The 20,612-nt window shown below is 56.5% G+C and overlaps 2 protein-coding genes across 2 annotated transcripts in view; both read left to right on the top strand.

Annotated features, from left to right (window-relative positions):
- The window catches only part of ZNF76 (zinc finger protein 76), a 33,222-nt gene extending 32,331 nt beyond the window's left edge, over positions 1-891 (top strand). The window contains exon 13 of the mRNA XM_056132633.1: positions 91-891. Coding sequence (XP_055988608.1) covers positions 91-195 — 105 coding nt within the window. The 3' untranslated portion in view covers positions 196-891. The remainder of the gene's footprint in view (positions 1-90) is intronic.
- A 1,504-nt stretch (positions 892-2,395) lies between these two features.
- The window catches only part of DEF6 (DEF6 guanine nucleotide exchange factor), a 30,540-nt gene continuing 12,323 nt past the window's right edge, over positions 2,396-20,612 (top strand). Inside the window, exons 1-3 of the mRNA XM_056132413.1 lie at positions 2,396-2,623; positions 17,522-17,662; positions 18,489-18,674. Coding sequence (XP_055988388.1) covers positions 2,528-2,623; positions 17,522-17,662; positions 18,489-18,674 — 423 coding nt within the window. The 5' untranslated portion in view covers positions 2,396-2,527. The remainder of the gene's footprint in view (positions 2,624-17,521; positions 17,663-18,488; positions 18,675-20,612) is intronic.

Genomic DNA, 20,612 nt, shown 5'->3' on the forward strand with positions numbered 1-20,612 from the left:
ACGCACTGCAGGACTGAGTGTGTGGCTTGGGGTGGGCGGGGCTGGATGGGGGAGCGTGCACTGCGGCCGCTGACCGTGTCCCCCCAACAGCTGGAGGAGCCGCAGACCCTCGAGGAAGCCATCAGCGCGGCCACGGCTGCCATGCGACACGGGGCCATCACTGTGGAGGCTGCTGCGTCCGAGAGTGGCTGCTGAGCCCAAGTGCTGGGTCCCGCACTGCACCACGTCGGAGACAGGGTGCCCAGCCCGTGGCCAGCTTCTGGAAAGTGGCCACACGCGTCTCCAGGGCCGAGGGCAGCAGGAGAGCAGACCAGCCACAGGGGACGGCAGCCCTGCCCTGGCGGAGGGCAGACCGCTGGAATCAGGGGTGCTCCTTCCTCAGACACTCAGGAGAACAGACTGGATTGGATGCCAGCCTGCATCTGAGGGCCCCCCTCGGGGTCAGCAGGCGCCGACGCTCCTCTCGCTCAGGAGCACCCTCGTGCCCACCATCCACTCCCCTGCTCAGGTGGCAGCAGGGCTCCGGAGGAACTGGCCGTCCCCTTGCGCTGGTCACTGCCCATCGGGGAGAGGGCAGCCAGCTCCCCTCTCAGCAATACGCACTCGCCAGAGGCCAGCAGCGACGCCTGGCCTACCCCCCTGCAATCAGCCTCCCTCAGGGGTCTTCGCTGCAGAGAAAGTGCCCAGCCCCCCTCCCCCACCCCTGCTCCCCACCTCCTCAGCATCCCCCCAGCCTCTCTGTGGCGGAGAGGCAGAGAGCGGCCTTGTACATACTGGGGATTTGGGTTTACATTTTTTTTTAATTCCATTTTGATAATCTTTTTTTTTTTCCTGCTCTGGACGGTGATGGCAAACGGGTGAATGAGTATTTAATAAAAAGTTTCAAGTTTCCACGCGGGTCGCTCCCTCCTCTGAGCCTCAGGCCCCTGTGGCAGGTGGGGCAGCACAGCCGTTAGCTTTGGGTGCCCGGTGCACACTGTACCCAGCCAGGGCGGGCATCGTCTGGTGGAAGGCGGGGGCTGAGCTGAGCCCTGAGGAGCTGCCAGTGGCTTCCTGCCAAAGAGCTGCACGTTGACTCCAGGATGGGCACACAGGGCCGGCGGGTGGGGGGTGTCTGGCGGCAGCGGCGGTGGGCACCACTTCTAGGCGCCGCTGGGCCTCAGGCCTCTGAATGAGCTGCTGATTGGTTTCTGGTTTCGTTCGGGGGAGTGCAGTGCTCAGGGGTCACTCCCTGCAGTATTCAGGGGACCGTGGGATGCCAGGATTGAACCTGGACCTCCTGCATGCAGAGCGCGTTGTTCCCCACCTTTCTCTGTCCCACGTGGTCAGCATAACCCCCACCTTTACGCTGCACGCACCCACACTGGCGGAGCCCCCTATCGGGTGGAGGTGGGGTGGGGGGCTGTGTCGAGGTGACTGAGGGTCTTTGGTGAGAACATCTCTCCAAGATCCAGCCCAGGGGGTGCCCATCTCAGGGGCTGGACCATGCCACGGAATCCCCACCCCCCCCACCCCCGTCCCCCGCCACGGTGCTATCCCATTGAGGGGCGATAGCCACTGAAAGCCCCCACTGGAAGGAAGGGAAACAGGAAGAAGCTGGGAGAAGGGAGGTCTGGGGGTCACCTGTTGGGGGACAAGCAGCAGGGCGTGCCTGTTCCCTCTGCCCTGCCACCAGCTGTCCCCCTTGCCCACCTCCTGGGAGCGGGACCCTCCCCTCGGACCCGAACTGCGTGTCCACCCAGGCTAGGGAGTCGCCATGGCCTGAACCTATTTCCTTTACTCGGCCCTGGACTGGGCCGGTGTGGCCCTCAGGGAATTGAAGCTGGAGATGGAAGTGCCGGGTACCACCACCTGCCGCCAGCCCCCCTGAAGGTGGGGTCCCCAGGAGCCCACCCCGCGCGCGCGCGCGCGCGCTTCCCTCAGTGCAGCCCCGAACGAGCGGGCAGTGCCCTGGGCGCGTTGAGAGCCAAAGCCCAGAGGATGGGCGGCAGCCAAGTGGCCTGACCCGGAGAGGCGAGGCGGCCTGGGCAGCTCGCTCCCTCCCCCGGTCCTGCATTGTGGCCTTTTGTTTGCCACCGCCACCGCAGGCCGGCCAGAAGGTCCTCAAAGGAACGCTTTCTCCTCCGTGCCGCCTCGCCTGCCCAGCCATTCTCGAACATTCCTGACACTCGTGGAGGGGCCCCTTCTCGGTGCCTTCCCACCTAGGACACTGCACCAGGGCGCGCCGGCAGGCGAGAGATGGAGACGGGCGCCCCTGCCCCCCGCCCCGGGCCGGCCGGCGCGGGGCCCGCGGCGCGGGGCTGAGGGTGGTCGTCCCCGGGGCCGGACAGTCCGGCGGGGCGGCCTTCGCGGGGCTGACGGTGCTGGGCCCGGGCCGGGTGGGCCCCCGCGGGCGGGTCGGGCGCGCAGGCAGGTGGAGCTCGCGCTCCGCCGGGCCCCTGCGGTCTCGGCAGCCGTTTGCATTTCCTGAAACCGGATCTGGGCGTCGGAGCCGCCCCCGGCCGGCCGGGCGGGCGGGTGCTCAGCCATGGCCCTGCGCAAGGAGCTGCTCAAGTCCATCTGGTACGCCTTCACCGCGCTGGACGTGGAGAAGAGCGGCAAGGTGTCCAAGTCCCAGCTCAAGGTGAGGGGCGCGCGGCGCGGGGGACCGCGGCTTGCCGTCGGGCGCGCAGGAGCCGCGCCAGCCCCGCGCGCTCCCCGGAGGGGGCCCGCGCGCGCGCGCTCTGCCGAACGCCGGGCACTGCGGCCCCGGGGAGCGGCTGCTGCTGCTGCCCATCGTCCGCCCACCCTGGGGAGGAGTACGCAGAGCCCCGGCCCTGGGGGTGCGGGGTCGGGAGGGTTCGAGTAGGGTGGGTAATGAGGGCCAGGCCGGCTCCAGACTGGGTGATGAGCAGAAAACGCTCCAGTCAAGTCCAGACACGCATCCTCCTCCCTGGGGAGACAGTTAGTCGGTGCTTGTCATTCACTTCCCCTCCACCCCGCAGCGGAGACCCACTTGAGGGTCTCCCGCCCCAAAGTCACGCTGGTCCACCAGGTCCCCGGGACCCTGCCTCCTCAGGGGCACTGCTGGCTGGGGGCCAGGGCTGAGGTCCCAACCCCCCCACGCACCCTGGTCCTCGAGACTCACGCCCCGGGTGAGGGGCAGAATCTGAGCCCAGGGATAAGTCCCCTCCAGGACGGCCCGGAAGTTCCTTCCTTTTGGCCCACGAGTGATGAGTTTCAGCCGCCTGGGATCCAGCCCAGTGAGGGCTGCCTTCTCCACCCTCTCCCGTGGGCTGGGATCAAGCAAGCACTGAGACTGAGGAAAGGAGCTGTTTCAGGGGTCCACTCCCCAGAGGCTCAAACATTGGGGGTCCTCTGGAGCGAGACAAGGCAAACCCCCAAAGATGGCTCATAGGAAGAGTGTGAGAGTTTGTGTGTGCGTTGGTCACGGTAGGGGGTGTCAGTAGGGGCTCTCCACAGGAAAGGGGGCCAGGAAAACACCCAAATGTGCCTAGGGTGAAGCTAGGCCCTAGACTCCTGAGGTGACCCTCGACATCCGCTGGGTCCCCACCGGAAGGAGGGGTGCCATCTCCAGGAAACCTTCGAGGAGGCGGAGTTTGGACACCTGAAAGCCGAATAGGTCATGACAGGCACCCCCTGCTTTGCTAAACTTGGGCCCCTGAGCATGCCTGTCCCAAACGGGCCCCCACCCCCTCACCTGCATTGTGAACACCCAACGAAAGACCCTGGACTTCCCCAGGGCCCGACCCTGCTCCCTGCTGAACCCTCCTGCCACGCTGCTTAGACCTTTGCACCACCGACTGTGTGGTCCAGCTGGGGCTTTTGTAGAGCAATGGGGGGAAGACCCCTCGCAGGGCTCAGTGCGTGCATGGAACGCCCGCTCCCCATCCAGACTTCTGGAACTATCCCAGCTGCCCACCTTGGTGGCTGCCATGACACCCCCTTGCTTCTTCCTGCCACCTGTGGTCTCCGTGACCTCCACGGGCTCCTTCTGCCCCTCACCTCTGGCGGTAGGGCCCTCAGGTGCTTCCCCTCTTGCTGATGCATCAGCCTGACGTTAGTGGGTTTCCTAACTTACACCCACTCCCCCTCCCCCCCGCCAACACGCACACACAGGTTGCGTATTTGTAGGGAAGATTCTATAGCGAAGTCCCAGAGAGAGAACTCGCTGGGCGGAACACAAGCCCTGCACGGAGGGGGCCGGGATCCGTCCCCAAGCAGCGGCCCCTTCTCCACCCCCCACCAGCATCACCCAGTGTGACCCCCCAGACCATGGGAACGTGTAGATTTAGGGTATCTGCTGTTGGTATCTGCTGTTGCCCTGCCCAGCAGTGGGGGGCCTGGGCCTGGTGGAGGGTGGAGGCAGATACGGGGAGAGCCCTGGGTCTCGAAGGAAGGGAAGGGGAGGCCGTCCTCCCCACAGGCCACCGAGGTGGAACCTAGAACGGGAGGAAGTCGTGACGCTGCTGGGGGTGGGGATGTGACAAGACTCCGGAGCAAGGCAGAAGTGGTCAGAAGTCGGAGGAGGAGCAGAGACATGCGGGTCCCCTCGCTCCCCACTGCAAAGGCAGAGGGAGGAAGGGAGGGGTTGCTGGGGTCCGCCTGTGCTCACTAGAACTCCCTCCTCAGGCCCTCCACTGGGAGCGGCAGGAGGCAGCCCTGCTCTGCCTGGGTCCTCACTTCTCTACCGGTGTCCCAGGGTTGGGGGGGCCCAGCCCAGGACTGGCACAAAGACAGTAGACCCCCGAGTTCCTCTGTGAGGCCCAGGCAATCGGATTGAGAAGGCTGGGGGAAAGACAGAGGAGTTTGCCTTGAATTCTTTTTGTTGTTTTTGTATTGGAGCCATTCCCAAACAGTGCTCAGGGCTGACTCCTGGCTCTGTGCTCAGGGATTACACCTGGTGGGCTCGGGGTACCATAGTGGGGTACTGGGGATGGAACCTGGGTTGACCACGTGCAGGGCAAGTGTATTATCTCTCCAGCCCTTGTTTCGAATTCTTGTAGGAAACACACTGGTCTTTCTCTGGGTGGGTTGGGAATAGTAAAATATAGGTCAGTATAAGAATGAAACCCACCTGCCCAAAAACGCAAAACAAAACGACATTTGGGGGCTTGTGGAAGAACGGCACTTCTTTCCAAAATGAACCCAGAATTTTTTCAGATTCTGAGGTATTTGATTTGATTTGATTTGATTATTTATTTTGTGTGTGTGTGTGTGTGTGTGTGTGTGTGTAGGGGTAGGTGGTAGATTGGCCACACCCAGAGGTGCTCAGGGCTTCCTCCTGACTTGTGCTCAGGGGTCACGGCTAGCAGTGCCGAGGGAACCCGGGGCGGGGGGGGTTCTGGGGTTTAAACTGAGGCTCGCCATGGGGTTTAAACTGAGGCTCGCCATGTGCAAGGCGACCTCCTTAATCCTGTGCTATCTCTCTGGCCTAATTCTAGATTCTGCGGGGTCCCCTACAGCTTCTTTCTCTAAAGAACTTTTTATTATTTATTTATTTGGGGGTTTAGGCTCAGGGCTTGTTCTTGGCTCTGCATTCAGAGATCACTCCTGGCAGGGCTTGGGGAACCCCACAGGGTGCCAGGAATGAAACCTGGTTAGCTGTGTGCAAGGCAAGTGCCCTCCCTGCTTACTAGCACTCCGACCTTTCTCTAAAAGAAGTTTTAAGGTGAGTAGCTGGGCCAGAAAGACAGCTTGAAGGGCCGGAGCGCATGCTTTCCACGTTAACACGCGGCAGCCCAGCCCAAGCATGACGCCTGGAGTAACCCCCTCCCCCCACCCAGCACTGCCAGGTGTGACCCAGAATTAGAAGAGAAAAACGCAAGAGTAGCAGAGGATGGGTTTCCGGGGCCACCTCGCCTCCCAGTGAGCAGCTTTGTACTTGGGCCTTTCTGGAAAGCCGAGAATGGGGCCTCCTGGCTCCCTGGCGGCCAGCCCTGGGGTCGTGTGCAAAGCTGGGACTGGGGGTGTACAGGGACAGGGCACTGAGTCTCCGCAGGCGGGCGAGATGAGGCTCTTAGGAACCAGCAGTTCCCACTACTTGCCCTGGTAGATGGAAGCTAGCAGGTGGGGGTCTTCCCTGCTCAGCTCTGTTCTTCCAAGCCCTCGAACTTTGGGGACCACCCCGGGCTAGCCTGGGACCAGGAGGACAAGATGCTCTTGTGCCTTGAGCATCTTTGGGGGACAGCCGTCTCCTGTGGAGGGGTAGTGAAGAACAACTGAGTCTAGGATTCTAGGGGGTCGAGGCACCAGCTTCCCGCCACCCCTGACCAGCTTCCCTGCCCGCTGACTCCTGGGACCAGAATTACACAGTGGGGCTGAGGGACAAGCAGGGGCCTGGCTGCGTGAGCCTGGTGAGTCCCGGCCCTTCTCCAAGCTCCCCTGTGTCGTCTGGGAAGCCAGAGGCCTCCGCAAGCTTTCCCAGTCCGTCCGGAGGAACAGATGTTAGCCAAGTGCACGCAGGGCCGGTAGGAAATCCGACCACTACATCCAGGCCTGCTTGTTCTCAGCATGACTCAGGTCCAGAAGTTCTCACCTCCATCAAGCTCCGTTCCTCACTCATTAGAGCTCTACAAAACAGAAGAAGACATTCAGTAACTCCTTTGTTTGGTTTTGTTGTTTTGGCCACACCCTGCTGTGTTAAGGACTTTCTCCTGGCTCTGTGCTCGGGATCATTCCTAGGAGGGCACAGGGGACCCTATGGGATGCTAAAGATTCAACCCTGGTGTGATTGAATCCCCACTGTGCTCTTGCTCCGGTCCCCAGGGCCCCATCGGTAGCTCTTTAAAGATCTGGATTTTAGGGCCAGGGAGATGGCTGGGACTTGTCATCCCAACACCACATGGTCCCCCAAGAACCTCCAGGAATGATTCTTAAGCACATTCCAGGGGTGTCCCCCAGGTATGCTCAATCCCCTAACCCCCTCCTCCCAAAATCTGTAGTTTTGTATATGTTTTAGGGCCACGCCAAAGGTGCCCAGGGCTTACTCCTGGCTCTGTACTCAGGGATCACTCCTGGTGAGGTTCCGGACACTGTGTTGAACCCAGTCAACTGCGTGCAAGGCAAGCACCCCTACCCTCTGTTTCCTCTCTCCCCGATCCCCCAATCTGTATTTATTTTTTAGAGTCCCTTGGTTCCGAGATGCATCTGGGAGAGAGATCATTCCCCCCTTTTTTTTTTCCTGCAGCATCAGTTAGTGCTTCGGTGCTTTCCTGCACCCCACAGCACCCCCTCACCCCCACCTGCAGTTACTCCTGAATGGTGGGAGCTGTAAAACTTACAAGGGGCCTTGCGCCAGCCACTCTCCTCACACTTGGCTTTCAGGGGACTTCACGCCTCCAGCGGAACTGGGGAGCAAGGCAGGCCCTCAAAGGTCACTGCTGCCCGCCCACCAGAGGTCAGGGCTGCGGCGGCAGCGTCTTTGCCGGTGAGCACCGCACCTGGACGCCAGCCCTGGAAACTCTGAGTCAGGGCCTGGGCGGCCCAGCACATGGCGCTCTGGTGATCAGAGCTCCAGAGCCGGGTTCCAGGGGCAGACCTGGGCCTGACACCCCCATCCCGGAGCCCTGGGGCTCCCCAGCTCAGGACTGATAGCCATCAGCAGGTGAGCCCCGCCCTGCTGCTTCCTCCCCAGCCGGCCCCCCTCAGCTCAGACCCGGCACACCCTGCCCGCACCTCCCTCCCTCCCTCCCTCCCTCCCTCCTGCACAGGAAGCCTGGCCCCCGCTGAGCTCTGAGCCTTTAGTTCCTCCTAGTTGTGATCCCGTTGGTTCCCTGGCTCGGCCTTGGGTGAAAGGGACAGGCTAAGAAGGGGGTCTAGCCCCTTCGCTCCCTTTTTTATTTTCATGGTTTCATTTGGGGGTCAAATCAGCTGTACCATCTCTCTGACCCCACTAGCCCCTTTTGTAGAGAGACTCCATCCATGTTTGCCACTTTTCTGTTTCCCCTTCTGGTCCACAGGCAACAGTGAAATAGGTAATTAGGACGAGTCCGTCTGAGCCAGGCAGAGTAAAACAGCAGTGGGAATAGAAAGGTGGTACAGTGGGTAGGCTCCGGCCTTGTGCATGGCTGAGCCTGGGTTTGATCCCAGCATGACATATGGTCCCCGGAGCCCCATGAGTGATCCCTGAGCACAGAGCCAGGAGTGAGTCCTGAGCATGGAGCCAGAAGTGAGCCCTGAGCACAGAGCTAAGAGTTATCTCTGAGCACAAAGCCAGGAGTGAGCCCTGAGTACAGAGCCAGAAGTGAGCCCTGAGCACAGAGCTAGGAGTTATTTCTGAGCACAAAGCCAGGAGTGATCCCTGAGCACAGAGCCAGAAGTGAGCCCTGAGCACAGCAGGGGGTGGAACAGATCAAGGAGGCAGACGGAGCAATAGTATCATTGGTGGGGCACTTGCTATGCATGAGACCAATCCAAGTTCAATCCCCGGCACCCCAGATAGTCCCCCAAGCCCTGAGCACCTCCAAGTGCAGGCCCCAAAACAAAGAAAGAAAACCAAGTGTGAAAAAACTGAGAACCCCCTGATATTTCTAATGCAAACAAGGAGGAAAGTACAGGAGCCAGGCCATGAGTTGGGACAAGAGTATCCCAGGCTGGGGCAAGGCATGCAAAGGCCCTGGGGTAGGAATGTGGCTCACATGACTGAGGAAAGGAAGGAGCCGAAGAGAATGAGTGAAAAAGGCAGGTTAGAGTAGAAGCCATGGGCCACATCAGGCAGAAAACCTATCAGAGGCACTGTGCCCAGCTCTGCGCAGGGCTGCCGTCAGGAACGGCCAACACTCAGATCAACAAGGAACTGAAAACGATGTTCTTACTGAGCAGCGTAATCATGGGCTCCAGGAATAACAGCGGTTAATGGCACGCTTAATTTTTATCTCTATTGTTTACAAAATTTTGTCCTAGAAACAACATGTGCTGGGGCCAGAGTGATAGTACAGCGGATAGGGCATTTGCCTTGCACACAGTTGACCTGGGCTCGATCCCCAGCATCCTGTATGGTCCCCCAAGCACTACCAGGAATAATTCCTGAGAGCAGAACATGGAGTAACCCCTGATCATACTGAGTGTGGCCCTAAAGTGGCAAGAATACAACAAACAAATTTTAAAAATTGCTTTTAAAAAAAAATCAGTGCAGAAGAATAGAGTGTTCTAGAAGGTGAAGTGTACCAAAAGGCCAAGCGTGACCAGGTAAAGCTCATTCAAAGACCCATGAGTGGGGCTGGAGTGATAGCACAGTGGGCAAGACATTTGCCTTGCATGCGGCCAACCCAGGTTCGATTCCCAGCATCTCATATGGTCCCCCGAGGACCGCCAGGAGTGATTCCTGAGTGCATGAGCCAGGAGTAACTCCTATGCATTGCCAGGTGTGACCCAAAAAAGAAAAAAAAAAAGACCGGTGAGTGACTAGGAAAATGGGGTGTCCTGGGCACAGCCAGGAAGCATGGCTCTTAGCAAATGCTGAGCTGCTAGATATTTCCTGTGGACAAATGAATGTACTGATCTGAACCATGTGTTTGGCTACTGTTTGGAATTGGTTCTCTGGGGTTTGGTTTTGTTTCATTTTGTTTTTGAGGGGGGCACAGCTAGCCATGCTCAGGGCATAGGCCCTAGTGATTCTCAGGGAGCGTATATAATGCAGGAAGTCCAACTTGGCTCAGCCACGTGCAAGACTGGTGACTTAACCCCTGTCCTCTCTCCCACCCCCTGCCTGATCACTTCAGCCTCCTGAAGTCACAGTTCTACACGGTTCAGCCAAATCTTTTCTCACATGTCTGTTTTGCAAAAACTTTGTTCCCTGATCACTTTCCCCTCCTGCCATCAGAGGATGCCTTTTCTTTCCATCTTCTTTCCTTTTTTTTCCAGGTCTGCTCATATAGAAAAGTAATAGGACAACTTCCGGTGAGATGGCTCAAAGGGCGTGCTGGGTTCAATCCCTAGCACCGCACAGTGCCCCAAGAGTGACCCTAAGCAATGTACCAGGAGTAGCTCCTGACAGTGCCAGGGGTTGCCTCCAAATAAATAACTAAAAACAAATCAGTGTGCCAGATAGATGGTAGAGAGGCAGAGCCAGGGGTAAGACCTGAGCGCCGCTGGGTTTGGCCATCAAACAAACAAACAAACAAAACAGCTCGCCCCTCTTATTAGCAATGTACAACGTGCCTATGCCTTACTTTACTCTTTATCTGAAAACCCCACTGTTATTCTTCCTTTGTTTTGGGGCCACGCCAGGGTGACCCCTCGTGGGCTTGGGGATTCATAGGGGTTGCCAGGGATCAGACCTGGGTCAGCCACATGCAAGGCAAGCACCTTAGCCTCTGTGCTATCTCTCCTGCCCCCAACACCACTGTTATTCTTGGCCTCCCCAGTGATACTCTGGGTGGGTGTGGGGGTGCATGTGATTCTGGGATCAAAGTACCTGCTGGGCCTCCTGATAACTGTCTCCCCAGTCACTTGCCCCCGGCAGACCTGCAACTTTTTCACCTGTGCAAAGGTCCAAGACTGGGCGCACCTGTCTCCAAGGGAAGGAGCCCCAGGCTGCCTGTGTTATTGTTTGTTTGTTTGTCTGTTTGGGGGCCACATCCAGCTCTAAATCACTCCTGGTGGTGCTCAGGGGACCATAGGGGATGCGGGGGCAAATGCCCTTCCCACTGTACTCTCTCTCCAGCCCCTGTCTTCTGTTTCTGTGTGTATATTTGTGTGGTTTGGAGGCCACACACAGAAGTGGTGGGGGCTACTCCCAGTTCCATGCTTGGGGGTTGTACCTGGCGTTCCTCAGGGGACCAGGGTTGGATCCCAGACCTCCTGCATGGGCCTGTTTCTCTTTGTCCAGTCCCTTGGGCTGACTTCTGCGTGTCCGTAGTCTAGACACTCTTCTGTGAGTGCGCTGGGGCATGTAGCTTTCCCTGGAGCATCTTGGGGGGATTATTTTGGCCTAGTTTTGAGTTTGGTAGATTCTTGCCTTCCAGAAAGCTGACCAGCTCATATCCCACTGGGCATCCAAGTTCCCATTTCTCTAAAACCTCAGTACTTGATATTGTCAGTCTTTTGTATCTTTGTCCATTCCCTCCTCCTCCCTCCCCCGCCCCCCACACACACTTGGGCCTCCCAAACAATTCTCAGGGGACCTCCTGGCAACTGTCCATTCCCCAGAGGCCAGGTGATTCAGTAGGAGGACCCAGAGATTCTGGGTGTCCCACCCCGTTGACACTCAGAGTCCTCCAGGACTATACCCACTGGTGCTTAATAAGTCATGTGGTACCAGGGATCAAACTCAGGTCCTTATGCATAACAAGCATACACCACTGTCTCTGAGCCATCTCCAGAGCCCTGATCTATGTCAATTTGTTAGGTTAAAGATAAAAAGTCATGACTGGAGTGATAGTACAGCAGGGAGGGAGTTTGCCTTGCACGCGTGTGGCCGACCCAGGAATAGCATCCCATATGGTCCCCTGGGCACCACAGGAGTAATTTCTGAGTGCTGAGCAAGGAGTAACCCCGGAGCATCACCAGGTGTGACCCAAAAAGCCAAAAAAAAAAAAAAGTCAGGGACTGGAGTGATAATACAAGAGACAGGGTGTTTGCCTTGCACCTGACCAACCTGGTTTCAATTCCCAGCATGCCATATGGTCCTCTGAGCCCCACTAGGAGTGATTCCTGAGTGCAATGCAGTCAGTAGTAAGCTCAGAGCACCTCCACGTGTGACCTCAAGACCAAAATTATAACCAAAACGAGGAAAAAGAATAGGCCCCTTTTCTACTCCAGGAAGCAGAAGACTTTGCCTGATTCTCTTTGGCCGGATGTGGTCATGAGCATGACCTTGAGCCATGTCCCCGGATGCTGAGGTGCAAGTCCTGCAGCCACATGTCTGGGGTGCCCGGGGTCTTCTCTGAGGTTGTGGGACAGGCGCTTGTCAAAGGACAATTAAGGAGCAGTACCAAAATAAGGGCAGAAGAAGCGTGCAGGTTTTTCACTTCATGTCAAACTGTCAGATCTAGGTATTAGTAAAGACAGAGGGAGAAGTAAGAAGTAATAACTCAAACAAAAAAGTAAGTTTTGGATATGACATAGAAGTTTGATAAAGGCAATAATAATTATAAAAGTGCTTATATAATCAATTCATATATATATATATATATATATATATATATATTCCAATGGCAACATTATTATTAAAGTGCCTGGGAATGTTAGGATCTACTTTTCCTTCTGGAAGAGAGTGTAAGTATATTATTATGAAAACGCTAATCCTACAAAGGGAGACCGAGGGGTACGGGAAAGTAGGAGGGGAACAAAGGACTTCATTTCTGCAGACTGAACATGACCAAGTTGTCTGCCTTCTTAGCCATGTGAAGCAATAGATATGTACAGGGCCACCTTATTGAATTTGAAAGCTCAAGGAGACTTTATTTTTTATTATTAAGCGATAGCACAGCGGGTAGGGCGTTTGCCTTGCATGCGGCCAACACAGCCGACCCAAGTTTGATTCTTCCGCCCCTCTCGGAGAGCCCGGCAAGTTACCAAGAGTATCTTGCCCACACAGCAAAGCCTGGCAAGCTACCCGTGACGTATTTGATATGTCAAACACAATAACAAGTCTCACTATGTTACTGGGCCCGCTCGAGCACATCAATGAACAACGGGAGGACAGTGATGATGATAATGATGATGATGATGATGATGATGATGATGATGATGATTTTGCTGCCTTTTAAAAAAATGTATTAGTGAAACACCATGAGGTACAGTTGTAGACTTACAAATTTTTGTGCTTGGGTTTCAGTTATACAATGATCGAGTACCCATACCTCCACCAGTGCCCATTCTCCACCACCACGGGTCCCAGTATCCCTCCCACCCCCCATCCCCCCATCCCACCCTGCCTCTGTGGCAGGACATTCCCTTTTGTTCTCTCTCTCTTTTTGGGTGTTGTGGTTTGCAAAAGAGGCATTGAGTGGCAATCACGTTTGGTCTATAGTCTACTTCCAGCATGCTATCTTATTTTGTTTTTTGGGTCACACCCGGCGATGGTCATGGGTTACTCCTGGCTCTGCACTCAGAAATTACTCCTGGCAGTACTCAGGGGACCATATGGGATGCTGGGAATCAAACTCAGGTCGGCCACATGCAAGGCAAACGCCCTACCCACTGTGCTATCACTCCAGCCCCTCAAGGAGACTTTAAACCCAGGGCAGCAAGTGAGAACCTAAAGTTGGTCTAGAACCTGGTCCCCAGATCCCTACCCAGAGCTAAGCAATAAAATAGACATGATATTAATAAGTAGAAAAATATGTAAAAAAACTAATGGCTGGGTAATCAAGAATATCTCCCCCTTTATCTTGCATTTTTCTACACATCGATGGAACTGGAGGTTCTTATGTAAAGTAACTCAGAAGGAGAAACCCATAGGGTGGATGATCTCGTGTGCATTTGTCTATAAAAAAAAAAAAAGCAAGCAAAGGAATAGACCATGTCTAAAGAAAACAAACTCCCAGAATCTGCTGACAGAGCAGAAGTTACGGGAGAGTGTGCACTGGACAGGCAGGGCTGAATGCTTAGTGGGAAGGGGTGCTGAGTCTTTGCTGGTGGGTGTGGTGTGGGAAATTGGGACCTAAAACTTATAAACAATCTGCATGCACTCTTGATAACAGTATCACCTTACATACATTTACAGTTACCCTTACAACCCAGCATTCCCTGGGCTTATGATTTATTAATTATAAAAATTTATGAAACAGGGGGGAAAAATAAGGGTGGGCCAGCATGGTTTGGTGGTTGGATTTTGGCTTGTGGACCACAGCTAGTGGTGTGGGGGACTCCTCCTAGGGTGCTCATGGTACTGAACCCATTCTCCCACATGCACAACATGCGCTCAGCCCTGAGCTGTCTCCCCACCATGCATCAGGAAGGAACTCTAGCCTCCTCGAGAACAAGAGACACAGAACTAAGCGAGCATGAGACGGGGGTCACGGGTGGCCACCCGGAGGGAAGTGAGGAAAGGAGGAACATCGAGCCCATGGCTAGACACCCCCAACTTCCCACTTTGCAAAGTTGAACCTGAGGCCAGTAGAACACCTAGGAGAAGCCACGCTCCTTCCTCCCGCTCCTCTCGCTGAAGAGAATAAAGGGGGGACTGAAGCAGTCGTGCAGCGAGGAGGTCGTTTGCCTGGCACACAGCCACCCCAGGTTCATCGTCCCCAGAATCCTGTATGGTCCCGAGCCCTGCCAGGAGTGATTCCTGAGCACAGAGCCAGGAGTAAGCCTTGAGTGTCACTGGGTATGGCTGAAAATAAATTTATTTTAAAAAAATAAGTAAATAAAGAGAATAAAGGAGTGAAGACAGGTGCCAGAGGGATAGTATGGAGGCACTTGCCATGCTTGCAGCCAAGCTCGGTTCAAAAGCCTGACACCCCATCTGGACCCTGAACCCCACCAGAAGTGATCCCTGAATCCCTGGGCACAGAGCCAGGAGTAGGCCCTGAGCAGCCTCAGATGTAGCCCAAAAGCCAGAGAAGCTCACTCCAGGCTTAAGTGCTGGTGAGGAAAGTCCTTTTTTTTTTTTTTTCTTCTTGGGTCACATCCAGTGATGCTTGGGGTTACTCCTGGCTCTGCATTCAGGTATTACTCCTGGTAGTGTTTGGGAGACCATAAGGGATTCCGGGGATTGAACCCGGGTCAGCTGTGTGCAAGGCAAACAACCTACCCACTGTACTATCACTCCAGCCCCAGGAAAGCACTTTAATCTTGACTTTTTATTTTCCATAATGAATATTCCTATTTAATCATTACCTTTCCAACTATGAATGTCAGTGATTGGAAAACTTTTCACATGCTAATATTGAATGTTTTAAAACAACATTGTTTGGGGGGGGGAGTTTTTATTGAGTCACCATGAATTACAAAATTATTCACAACTGAGTTTCAGGCGTACAATGTTCCAATCCCAATCCCTTCAGCAGGGTCCACTTTTCTCCACCCATGTCCCCAGATTCCTCCCACTCCCTGCCTCTCTCTGTAGCAGGCACCATCTTTCCCTCTTTACTTTTACGCTCAGTGATTTACAATACTGTGAGTCCTAGCTGGAGCAATAGCACAGTGAGTAGGGCGTTTACCTTGCATGCAGCTGACCCGGGTTCGATTCCCAGCGTCCCGTATGGTCCCCCAAGCACTGCCGGGAGTAATTTCTGAGTGCAGAGCCAGGAGTAACCCCTGAGCATTGCCCAAAAAGCCAAAAATTAATTAATTAATTTTAAAAATACTGTGAGCCACAGGCTATCATGCATGTCAGTTTAGTGTACCCTTCCCTGTCCTATCTCCTCCCTGAGTGGCAAGCTACTGAAAACCAGTCCCCATGTTCTTTGTTTAAGAGAGAATTCCTTTTTTATTGTTTTGATTTTGTTTCGAGCATACTCTGAGATGCTCAGGGCTTACTCCTGGGTCTGCACTCAGGAATTACTTCTAGCGGTGTTCGAGAGACTCTATGGTCTCCCTCGGACCAAACCGGGGTCAGCTACATGCAGGGCAAATGCCCAACCCACTCTGTCTTCCCAGCCCCGACAAGAGCGTTCTTAACAGCTTTGGGGTGCTGGGGGACCTGGTGTCCAGAGTTCACAATCCAGTTGGGGGACATGCTCGGGTCAGTATTTGAACACAGAGGCAGTCCTCAGAGCCGTTTATTCTTTGGGAGGAGTCGGGGTGTGGGAGGGAGCTCCCAGAGGTGCTGGGGGAGGGGGAGGAGCCAGTCCCCATGAGATCCAACCCAGCTGTGTGGGCCTGACCGGTCATTGTCTGACCAGTGGTGCTGGCAGCCACTTGCGCCACACTGAAGAGTGTGGGGTGCAGGGTCATGCCAGTAGCTGAGCTTGGCCTAACACAGTGTGGTCAGTGCCCACTGCTACGCCACACTCCTGGCCCTTTGCATTTTCTTTTGTTGGTTTTGGGCCACACCAGTCTGTGTTCAGGGCTTACTCCTCTCTCTGTGCTCAGGGATTGCTCTCAGCAGGGCTCGGGGGCACCGACCGTATGGGGTGCTGGGAATCAAACCCTGCTGGGCTGCATGCCAGGCACGTGCCTTCCCCACTACCCGATCTCTCCAGCCCCTGCCATGCTGCTTCTTCTTTTTCTCAGATGGGAAGGGAGAGTTTGGGCCACACCCAGCAATGCGCAGGGAACAGGGGTTACTCCTGGCTCTGCACTCAGGAATTATTCCTGGTGATGCTCAGGGGTTACTCCTGGCTCTGCACTCAGGAATTATTCCTGGTGGTGCTCAGGGGACCTTATGGGACATCGGGGATCAAACCTGGGTCAGCTGCGTGCCAGGCAAGCTTCCTACCCACTGTACCGTCTCTCCAGCCTCAGCCTGCCTTTCTTTTTTCTTTTTTTCTTTTATTTTTTGGCTTTTGGGGTCATACCTGGAGATGCTTGGGGGGTTATTCCTAGCTCTGTACTCAAGAATTACTCTTGGCAGTGCTCGGGGGGACTTTATGGGATGCCGGGGATCAAACCTGGGTCAGCTGCGTGCAAGGCAAATGCTTCCCTCTTGGACTATTGCTCTAGCCCTGCCTTTCAGTCTTAAGGTCCCCACACGTCAGGATGTTCGGCTGACAGCACGGGCGTCATGTCTGTATCACGGTGGTTGTGGTGATCAGACACGGGTCAGGGCGAGCCCATTACTCAGGAACTGTAGTACACATGCGGCCTCGAGCCCATCACTCAGGAACTGCAGTATATGTGCCTCCATGCTTCATGCCACCTGTGAAAGTGCTGGAATAGAATTTGTCGCCAAGGCCTTTTCTGTTTCCTTGATTTCCTAGTTTTCTTGGATGGTTCCAGCATCCCGGCCTGGTTTCCCTCCATGCTGGCAGCCTTCCCTGCTGGGCCCAGGCCCCGCCAGCCCATCTCATCTCCACCCTCTCCCGCTCCCCTCTCTCTCTCTCTCTCTCTCTCTCTCTCTCTCTCTTCTCTTTTTTTTTCCTTTTTGGGTCACACCCAGCCATGCTGAGGGTTTACTCCTGGCTCTGCACTCAGGAATTACTCCTGGCGGTGCTTGGGGGACCATATGGGATGCCGGGGATTGAACCTGGGTCGGCCTCGTGCAAGGCAAATGCCCTCCCCGCTCTGCTCTCGCTCCAGCCCCCTCCCCTTCATCTCTTGAGGGCAGCGGTTGGAGCTGCATCCTCGTGCCCCACAGTGGACACTGCCGCCTGGACTCTGGTCTCTGACGCAGCCAGTGACACATGTGGCCCTGCCACCCCACACCACCTCACAGGAAGTGCTGGGGCTCTGGGAGCCTCGGAGCTGGGTTGGGCCCCCAAGCTCGTGCTGACTCTGGGTCCTTGGGGGGAGATACTGCAGCCTTAGTGCCTCCCAGAGGATATATGAGGGGGTGAAGCTGACGTGGGCCTATGAGCGGTTGCTATGGGAACGGCAGGTACTGTAGAAAGCGCTCGGTGTGTGTTCTAGTCCGGGGGCAACTGAGAGGACACGGCACACAGAGCAGGGAGCACTGTCCAACCTGTCGCAGGTGCTGTCCCACAACCTGTACACGGTACTGCACATTCCACACGACCCGGTGGCCCTGGAGGAGCACTTCCGGGATGACGACGACGGCCCCGTGTCCAGCCAGGGCTACATGCCATACCTCAACAAGTACATCCTGGACAAGGTGAGCCCCTCGTCGGCTGCCAGCCTGCCTGCCCAGTGCCCTCACCCCGTTCCTGCTCTCCGGCCCCTTCCCCACTCACCCCTACCGCACCCTCGGCGCGCCTCCTCTCTGTCCTCACCCTCCCCCCACTCCCTGTCTGGGTTCACCTGCAGAGCCCAGCGGGCACTTGTGCCCAGGATGGGCTCTCTCATGCCGCACTCCTCCTCCTCTTTCCCCTGAGGGGCTCCCCCTCCTCCCCTCCCCCTTCCCCATCTACTCCTCTACTCCCTGCTGTCCCCACTCCTGCCTCTGTCTCTGCTCCCCCTCTTCAGTCTTCCTTCCCCCCTCTGTCCACTCTCTGTCCTCCCCTGGGCCTTGCCTACCCCCTCCTGCTCCCCCCACTCCCATCGGCTCCCCTTTCCCTGTCTCCCCTCCCCTCCCCTCCTCCCCGGGCCCCCCTCTTCACCTTGTCCCCCTGACAGCCCCACTCTGTCTTCGTTTTTCCTTTGTTTCTGTGTTTTCGTTCTTCGGGCCACACCGGGCAGTGCTCAGGGCTGACTCCTGTCTCTGCGCTCGGGAATCACTCCCAGTAGTGCTCTGGGGACCATCTAGGATGCCGCGGATCAAATCTGGGTCGGCCACGTGCAAGGCAAACGCTATGAACTCCGGGCCCTCCACGCTCTGCCTGGGGTTTCCCCTTTCTTCCTCCCCTGGGCGGAGGGCCGGGTTTCTCTGGTGACCGACTCTCGTGAGTGGGGTCAGTGCTGGGGCAGTGCGGTCCACAGGTGATGGGCCCGGCAGCCCCGGGGGAGTTGAAAGGCTGGGCTGACGGGCAGGTCTGGGGCAGGTGGAGGAGGGCGCGTTCGTTAAGGAGCACTTCGACGAGCTGTGCTGGACGCTGACGGCCAAGAAGAACTACCGGGTGGACAGCAACGGGAGCAGCACCCTCTCCAACCAGGATGCCTTCCGCCTCTGGTGCCTCTTCAACTTCCTGTCCGAGGACAAGTACCCACTCATCATGGTCCCCGACGAGGTGAGGCCGGCCAGGCTCAGCACCCAGCCCCTTGGTGCCAAACCCCCAGGAAGGCCAAAGTGCCGCTGTCCTTTGGTCCCTCCATGCACAGCTGTGTCCCACCTCGTCCTAGGAGACCCCGATTTTATTTCCCCCGGGGCTGTTGGCCCACCTTGTTGGGAAAATGGCCAGAGGAGTTCCCTTTCCCCGGAGAGGCCCGATCCACAAGCACACTCGAGATCAAACAGCAGAGGCCGGAGCAATATCACAGCAGGGAGGGCGCTTGTCTTGCACGCAGCTGACCCGGGTTCGATCCCCAGCACTTCATAGGGTTTCCTGAGTCAGTCACTTCTGAGCACAGAGCCAGGGGTCAGCCCTGAGCACCGCCGAGTGTGGCCCTCCCCCCCCCCCAAAAAAAATAAAGAGCTCAGGTGACACTTTGAGCAGAGGGGAAGCGACTTGGGAGCCTTGCTGGGCCTTCTTCCTGGCCTCATGGCAGCTGGCGGTGCAGCCTTTGTTTCCCTTCCTGTCCTCTCCGGAGGGAAGAACCAGGACAAGACCCTGCTAGAGACCTACACAGGGGACAGGAGAAGCCGGGAAGGCCTCTCCGGGTCTTTCTCCCCTGGCGGTGCTGGGATTCAAACCCAGGGCCTCCATAGGACCGGCCAGTGCTCCCTGTCTGAGCCACCTCCCAACTCAGTCCTGCTTCCAGCATCACCTGCATCCCTCTCTGCTTGCCCCTCCTGCTCTAGAACTCCTCTGGTGACTCCCCAGCTTCTGATGGGGGGGTACTGAGCACCACGTGCGCTTTGAACAGGCACGCCCCACCCCATCCCTGCAGCATCCCGGCCGCCCTTAAAAGGAAAGGGATCCCTAGAGGGCTCCCCAGCAAGCTCCTGGTTGGTACAGCACAGGGACCCGGATCCTGTGAGGACTCTGTGCTGGGTGCCTCTGGGCGCCCCTGCCAGGCAGGACCCGTGGTGGCCTCAGACACCAGAAGGGCCGCTGTGGGCGGCTGAGTATGATCTAACGGCAGCAGGATGCACCCCAGTCACCGTTTCCTGTTCCTCGGTAACAGGCTTCCGGTCCCTGCCCTGCTTCCCCCACACCCCCCATCCCTGCACTCGCCCCTCCAGGAAGGAGAGGGGGTGCGGGGAGGCTGAGGGTAAGGACCCAGTGGGATTCAGGGGCTCTGAGTGCAGTGCCGGCTGCTCCCCGGGGCTGTGACTTACAAGTCACCGTTCCCCTGCAAAGGGAGGGACTGGGGGAGAGCTCACACCTCGCTGGGGCCCTGCACCCTTGCTGGGGGTCTTGCACCCTCGCTGGGGGTCTTGCACCCTCGCTGGGGTCTTGCACCCTGTCTCGTGTTTTCTGGGACTTGTTCTCTCTGTCTGGCCCCAGCTCTCAGCTCCCAACTTCCACCTCCTTCTATTTTGTTATTATTTTTATGACCCTTTCTGTTTCAGTCTCAAACATTCTATTTATTTTAATTTTAAAATTATTATTATTATTATTATTATTTGGGTTTGGGAGTTACACCTAGTGATGCTCAGGGTTTACTTCTGGCTCTGCACTCAGGAATTACTCCTGACGGTGCTTGGGGAACTCTATGGGATGCCCGGGATGGAATCTGGGTTGGTTACATACAAGGCAAGTGCCCTAACCACTGTACTATTGCTCAGGTCACAGCATGAGATGATGTGCAGGAGAAACCATTACTGGCATTGTTGCTGTGACCCACAGCAGTTGTACCCCCTTCCCTCCCAAGGACCCCAGCACCGCAGCTCAGTTGTTGGATGACCCCTCCCTCTCTTCATGGTGCCTTCCTCCCGCTCCCTCCCAGGGTAGAGGGTGTGTGGGGCGCAGGTTGGAACCCCAACCCCAAAGCTCAGCCCCGGTCAGGGCCAGCAGCTGGTGTGCTGCGAAACCCCCTCCTGAGCCCCAACCCCAGGCTGCTGT

This window comes from Sorex fumeus, unplaced genomic scaffold (genome assembly GCF_029834395.1).
Source record: "Sorex fumeus unplaced genomic scaffold, SorFum_2.1 ptg000094l, whole genome shotgun sequence".
NCBI lineage: Eukaryota > Metazoa > Chordata > Mammalia > Eulipotyphla > Soricidae > Sorex > Sorex fumeus.